The following is a 7,379-nucleotide window of genomic DNA, read 5'->3' as shown; positions in this document are numbered from 1 at the left end:
CACACATGTGGTCTCTCCCCCAGGGCACCATCCCCTAGGCCCCTGGCCCTCTTCCAAGAGGTGCCCACGGCTCTCAGAGTCCACCTTGGTCCAGACAGAAATGAAGATGGGTTCTAGTGCACAATGACAAAGCCAAAGCATTTTTTCCGCCGAGATCTGAATGAAAAATCCGGAAGCCCGACAGCGCCATGATTTGTTACCCTGACATCGCCTCTCTACGCATTGAACAGAGTTTAATTAAAATCTCAGGAGTGATGAGGGCCCTTTGACTGTGCACCTCTGGGCTCTTCCAGGTGGAAAGGCAAGGTCTTTTCACAACAAGGACAAAGGCTCAAGGATGGCCCCTAAAAGATTGGGGGTCTGGGGTTCGCTGCAGCTCAGGCAAGCACAGCCTGTGGGCTTGCAGGAAACTGACGGGCAGCCACACCCACCACTCCACCCATTTCATGAGGGAAGAGACTGAGACCAGCTCTTTCAGCCCCTCAGCAGCTCCCAGTGACCCCACCCCCATCGCCCCACCACCCTGGACTCACCCTCAGGGCCGGCAGGGAGCTGACCTGGTCCGTGGTCAGGGTGGCCTCCTTGTAGTACTTCCCAGGTGGGCAGAGCTTCAGGAAGGTGTCGTGGATGCTGAGAAGCGAGACATGATGGGCTGGAGAGTAGAGACCAGCAAGCCCCCTCCCTCCCTCCACCGTGCTCTTTGGAGGAAAGGGACTCAGGATTGATTGACACAGAAAAGGCAGTTATAAATCATCCACCCTTCCAGAAACATCCTTGAGGCTGCAGTGCACAGAGCTCACCTGGCGTGGGATGGGTGGGGGGAGACATTCCCCAGGAGAGCACTGGGGGACTGAAGGACAGCAAGGAGGAGAGGAGCCGCCCTGGAAGGGGAGGGGCGTGGAGCCGTCTGCCCCAGCCCCAAGGAGTGTTATCACGGTGATGGTTAGAATTGCAGGTGGGAGGTGACCATAAAAAGCAAACTGACTTTCAGTCAATGTTATGAAGTTGAAGCATTCTCTGAGGCCATGGACCCATTTGGCTGGTGCCCTGGGCAGACAGTTCCCCCTGGGAGTGCCGGCCGCAGGCTGCCTACTCTTGGGGACACTTCAGGGAACCAAAATGGCAGTCTCGCCAGGACAGGGCCATTATCTCTCATTTACAGATGAGGACACTGAGGCTCAAGGAGGTGAAATAACTTGCCTAAGGTCACACGGTGGTCAGAGTGAAAGCCAGAGCTATAGACACCCGGCCCTTCCCCCAGGACCCCAGAGAAGGGAGGTGTCAGGGTGGCTGAGGGAAACTTTAGGAACCTCGCCTGCCCCTGAAACCCTCTCCTCATTTACCAAGCTCCATGCTGGGTGCACTCCAGCACATGATCTCATTGAGTCTTCCCATCAACCCCTGGGAGAGACATAGGGGTGATCATTTCTATAGAGGGGTAAACTGAGGCACAGAGCGTTTAAGGGGTGTGCCCAAGGTCAGGAAGCTTGGAAGAGACAGAGTGGGGTCTGAGCCCTAAACCTGGTTCTTCTGGCTGTGCCGCCCACCCCTAAAGTGTTCATCCCCACCCAGGGGAGAGACTGGAAGCCCCAGCCCCCTGGAGAGCCCTGGGGAGGGGGTGCGTGGGGAGGGCCCTGCCCGGACTTCGTGCCTCCCCAGGCTTCGGGGTGGGCAGGCTGCCCGCACATGAGTCGTGGCTGTGTCTCAGCTGCCACAGAATGTCCTCCTCCTCCAAATATGGATCAGCCGGCTCTAAGTGGAGCTCTGAATTAATCACTAATGGACTCAAAGTCAAAGTCATTTAAAAAACTCACACACAGCCTGCCAGAAACCCAGCCGGCAGGCTGTGGCTCCCGCACACCTAGCCCAGACGCGGGAGGGGCCGTCTGCGCCCGGAGAGGCAGGCACCAGCTCTGCTGAGCACACTCGGGGGACCGTGAACCAGCCACGTCCCCTCCAGGCCTCAGTTTCCCCCGTGTGAGATGAGTCTGGGTGGTGCCCTCACCCCGGCTCCTCCAGTTCAGACATTCTGTGGCTGTTTCTGTCCCTCTCTCTGCTCACCTCTTGCCTCTGTAGGCCCTGAATTTAGTGGTTTTCCACTGGGTCCCTCATTAGAATCATGGAGGGGGCTTGTGAAAGGGTCTGTGTCCACCCCTGGAGATTTCCATTCAAGGCCAGGGCGGGGCCCAGGCACTGATAGGTTCTATAACAGTGGTTCTCAACCTTCCTAATGCCACGACCCTTTAATACAGTTCCTCATGTTGTGGTGACCCCCAACCATAAAATTATTTTCGTTGCTGCTTCATACTGTAATTTTGCTACTGTAAACAATATGTAATTATATATGTGTTTTCCGATGATCATAGGCGACCCCTGTGAAAGGGTCGTTCAACGCCCCCAAGGGGTTGCGACCCACAGGTTGAGAACCGCTGTTCTATAAGCTTCCTTCCGTGCTGCTGTGGTGCAGGCAGGAGGAGAACACAGTGCCTCTAGGCCCGTCCTGGCTCGGGGGCCTGGGCCATGGGGTCCCCAGGCTTTACCCACGGGACAGCCTGCAGGTATTTTATAAATAGCCCTATCTTTAGCCTGCAGGCTTTTAGTCATGTGATTGACTACTTCCAGGCTGTGTGCCTTGGGCACATCCTTTCTCTGAGCCAGTTCCCTCATTTGCCAAAAGGGGATGACAACACCATGAAAATAGCAATGACCACATACTCAGCACTGACCCTGGTGCTGTCACGGGTCGGATCATCATCTTGTCCTAATCACAGCCGTTGCTCTCCGGTCACCCTTTTTCTGTAAGTGTGGGAACTGAGGCTCAGCGGAGGTGAGGAGCTCACCCGCCATCACACAGCTAGGAAGTGACTGCTGAGCCTCGGGCCCAGGCCTCTGGCTTCCAGGAAGCAAGCCCGTCACCACTCCGCCTGCTGACCTGGCGTTCCAGGAAATCCAGGAGCTCAGGGCCAGGACAGGGCCTGGAGCCCGGGGGAAGTCTCCATTTCGATGGCTAGACATGCATCCTATGGATCGATGCTCACCTGTTGGATAAGCGCTTTGTGCACGAATGTTGGATGTGACATTATTTGTAAAGCTGAAAACCATAAACAATGTAAGTGTTCATCACAGGGGGTTGGGAAAATGAATCATGGTTCTTCCGTAGGAAGGAATGCTCCGTAGTCATAAAAAAGAAAGAGGCAGATTTCTGTGCTTTAAGCGAAACCAGCCAAGATGAAAACTTTATAAAAAAGGGTCCGGAACAGTATGAATGCTACCCTATACATGAGTAAATGCGACAGTATGAAAGGGATACCCTGTTTGAAGGCTCTGTGTGTCGGTCTGTCTATGAAAGATTCTTCTGGAAACAATTGAGCAGTGGCTACCTTTGCTCCGTTGTCATTTAAAAAAGAAAGAGGCAGATTTCTGTGCTTTAAGCGAAACCAGCCAAGATGAAAACTTTATAAAAAAGGGTCCGGAACAGTATGAATGCTACCCTATACATGAGTAAATGCAACAGTATGAAAGGGATGCCCTGTTTGAAGGCTCTATGTGTCGGTCTGTCTATGAAAGATTCTTCCGGAAGGCTAATGGGAAACAATTGAGCAGTGGCTACCTTTGGGGAAATTGGGGGGGGGGGGGGACATTTACTTTTTTATGTAGAGCTTTCTATGCTATCGAATTTTCTAGCCATGCTCACAAGTTACATTTTAAAATTAGATTTTATTTTTGCTCAAGAGTTACTTTTTAGAAAAGCTCAGTAGGGGCAGTAGGATGTGAGTCATGTGGAGTTTTGTCATATTTTTTTCTATATTTAAAAAAGTGAGTGAATTTTAATTTTCAAAGGAAAATAATATAGCCCCGTGACTGGCCTGGTCTCCATGGCTCCCTGTGTCCCTCAGTGCTTGGGAGGCTCGTGCTTGTGGCAAAGGCGTCGCCTGCCTGGGACTCGAGGTGGGAAGTGTGGCTCTCAGGCCGGGCGTCGTGGTGGGGAGTCCACGCAGAGACAGTGAGGGGAGAGGGCCCAGGCCTGAGGGTCTCACAGTGGTCTCCTCCCTCCAGCCCCACCCCGCCCCATGCCTTAGTGAGCTCATGTATCCGTCTACCAAGTGTTCGCTGAGCCCCTGGCTTGGGCTGTGCACTCACCCCTCCCTCATGCCGTCCATCCCTCTGCAACCTCATGAGGGGACGTGGTGATGGGTGGCTTTGGACAGAAACCTGTGAAGCAGGGACCAAGGTTCACCATTGCATTCCAGGGCCGGCACGGTGTCTGCCACACACCAGGCATGGAAGGGAGGCTTGGGGAGGCGTGGGCGCTAAGAGAGATGTAGTTAGCGCATCAAGGTGACCCAGCCAGTGACGGGTCCAAACGGGCTTCAGACCTGTTTCCTGAACGAATTACGGTTCATTCAGGAACACTTGTCTTCATCATCCCAGGGAGGGCCTGTCCACCTCTGTGATTCCATGAAGAAGCCCTGCCTTGCATCCCCCAGCAGCTTGAAGCCTGACATTCAGGCCTGGGGATCACGACCCCACCCTGGGGCTGGTCCGTCTCTGCCTGCTCTGGGCAGCCTCATCCTTCCCTCTTACCACCACGTGACCTTAGGGCTCTGTGGCTCTGAGCAGGGACCACCCTCAGGAGCCAGGGCAAGATCCCAGCCCAGGGAGTGGGGCGGGGGGCGGGGATGGAGGGGCTCTACTCACCACAGGATCTCATTTCTGGTCAGGAAGGTCAGCGCCTACAACAAACCACAGAGAGGTGACCTGCCCACTCCGTCCAGCCCTGCCCTGGCCTCCCGAGGAGTGGGGAGCTTCGGGGGCCGGGGTGGAACAGCGCGTGCTCTCCTCCCACAGCCAGAAATGGAGGCACCTGGCCCTCTGCAGTGGATGCCTGAGGGGGTGGCCAAGGAGGAAACAGTGCCCTGCCCCCTCCCCTGTCTCTCATGGTCTCAGGAAAGAGCGTTTGGGCTCAGACCTAGAGAGAGAATCAGAGACCAGACGGAAACCGGGCTGTGGAGCAGGGAACCGGTGGGGAGGAGGCCTGGGAGGACTGGACTGGACCTCAGCAAAGGCCAGGGCCACCACTCTCTGACTGGTGGACTCTAGACTCTAGAGCAGCGGTTCTCAACCTGTGGGTCTCGACCCCTTTGGCGGTCGAACGACCCTTTCACAGGGGTCGCCTAAGACCATCCTGCATATCAGATATTTACATGACGATTCATAACAGTAGCAACATTACAGTTATGAAGTAGCAACGAAAGTAATTTTATGGTTGGGTCACAACATGAGGAACTGTAGTTAAGGGGCCAGAAGGTGAGAACCACTGGGCTAGAGCTTCAGATAAGAGTCTTCCCGCTCGCCCCACCTGCCTTCGGAAGCTCCCCCCTCTGCCCAGAGTCTCAGCCTGATCTACCCACCTGGTACTCCTCCAGGTCCTCCCAGTGGATCTGGTACCTCAGACACTGTCCCATGCCGGCCACACCTTTCTCGCTGCCGGCAGCAGAACCTTTGCCCGCAGGGCTCACCAGTTTGTGTGACCAGGTGATCTGGTTGCCATAGTTGCCATACATTCTACCTTCTGCCCATTCTACCTGAGCTTCTGAGGGGGCAAAGAAATGTGCTCTTCTGGTTCCCAGGGCCGATAGACACCACCCTAAGCCACAAACACAAAGGCAGCCCAGGAGCAGGGCCGAGTACCATTCTGTTGGCTTGGGGTCACACTGCCTGGGTTAGAATCCCAAATCTGCTCATGCTAACAAGACACGTGACCTCGGGCCAGTTACTCAACCTCTCCGGGTCTCATCCTCAGCTATAAAACAGGGTGATAACCATGGGGCGTTGTGAGGATTATCTGAGTTAATACAGGTAGCAATGCCAGACACATAAGTGCTCAATAGATGTTAGAATCCTGTCCCAAGCGCTTTGCCAAAGGTGGGGGTGCAAAAATGAGTAGCATAGACCCTGATCTCAGGAGTGGCCCAAAGAGCACCTACAGGGGCGTCCCACCCCCTCAGTCAGGGTCCGGTCAGGGTCCCTGCAGGAGCAGAGGGTACATTCAAATGAGGGTACTTTGGAGAGGGTCTAAAAGGGGGACTTCATGGAACTCTTCAAAAGGCAAGGTGGGGTGTAGGCAAACCACCCAGGAGAGGGCAGAATCCTAGGCTACTTACCACAGAGTTGCTACAGTCCTGGCCCAACACACAGGGATCCGGACCCCAGCATCGCTCTCTCCTCTCCTTATCTCCTGCAGGAATGAAGAGCGGGTGGAGAGTTAACCTGGGGAGACAGAGAAGTCCAGCTCAGCTGCAGGGCCACAGGCCAGGAGGCGCCTCCCACAGCCACCTTATCTCCTGCAGGAATGAAGAGCGGGTGGAGAGTTGACCTGGGGAGACAGAGAAGTCCAGCTCAGCTGCAGTGCCACAGGCCAGGAGGCGCCTCCCACAGCCACCGCCACTCCTGCCTCTGGGCGGTCCGCACGCCCACCCGCACTGTGCCGTGTGGCTTTCCTGGTTCTACCAGGTCCTTCCACACGCTCTCCCATGTGAACATCCCCAGGCCTTTCTGTTGCAGCTGATTTATGTCTCTGGAAATCAGCTGCTCAGTTTTCTTTTCTTTTGCTCAATTTTCCTCACCTGTCCTTCCCGGAGATGGAGCCGAGCAGAAGAACCCCAAGGGCCCTCAGCCCCTCGTTGACCTGGCAGACACAGGGGCAGCACCTGCAGTGTGCTGGGAACCGGGAGAAATGAGTGACTGTGGTCTCAGCCTTGAAGAAATGGATACTTCACACACACACATGCACACATGCGCACGCACATGCACACACATGCACACACACATGCACGCACACGCCAAGGGAGCTTGAGCGGATGTCATCAGAGGCTTAATAGTACAGGGCTGGCTGCATCACTGCGGGCAAGTCACACAACTGCTCTAAGCCTCGGTCCTCATCTATATAAAACGGGAATAATAAATCCCCACTTTATAGGATTAATGCAAGGATAAAATAAGATGCTATATTTATTTAGCTCTTACTTACCAGGTACCGGGCACATAGTGAGTTCTCAATAAAGGGTAAGTGATATTGTTACTTTTTACAGCTGAGCCTGGAAAAACAGGCAGGATTTTAGCAGGCAAAGCCAGCAATTAAATCCCATCTGCTGCTAAGCCCTCGGAACTTCCACCATCGTTTATTGAGCAGCTTCTCTCTGCCAGCCGTGTCCCTGTAAGCTGCCCCCTGCCATGCACACAGAGGTCTGTGAGGTCGGCAGGTACCGCTCCTTTGCCCTGGGAAGGCCAGCGGGTGAGGTTCAGCGACGCTGTGGGAACCCTCAGGCGAGTGGGCAAGGGAGGGTCCAAGCCTGGATTGCAGGCGCAGGCCTGGGGGT

The 7,379-nt window shown here is 54.8% G+C and overlaps 1 protein-coding gene across 1 annotated transcript in view; it reads right to left on the bottom strand.

Annotated features, from left to right (window-relative positions):
• CIB4 (calcium and integrin binding family member 4) overlaps positions 1–7,099 on the bottom strand; it is a 40,312-nt gene extending 33,213 nt beyond the window's left edge. Inside the window, exons 1-4 of the mRNA XM_014546625.1 lie at positions 7,031–7,099; positions 6,165–6,238; positions 4,699–4,733; positions 534–630 (exon numbers count right to left, since the gene is read on the bottom strand). Coding sequence (XP_014402111.1) covers positions 534–630; positions 4,699–4,733; positions 6,165–6,238; positions 7,031–7,046 — 222 coding nt within the window. The 5' untranslated portion in view covers positions 7,047–7,099. The remainder of the gene's footprint in view (positions 1–533; positions 631–4,698; positions 4,734–6,164; positions 6,239–7,030) is intronic.
• Between the last annotated feature and the right edge of the window lie 280 nt (positions 7,100–7,379).

The sequence above is a fragment of the Myotis brandtii genome, unplaced genomic scaffold, assembly GCF_000412655.1.
Source record: "Myotis brandtii unplaced genomic scaffold, ASM41265v1 scaffold454, whole genome shotgun sequence".
Taxonomy (NCBI): Eukaryota; Metazoa; Chordata; class Mammalia; order Chiroptera; family Vespertilionidae; genus Myotis; species Myotis brandtii.
The sequence above is the reverse complement of the archived record's forward strand: the minus strand, read 5'-3'. Positions and strand labels throughout refer to the sequence as shown.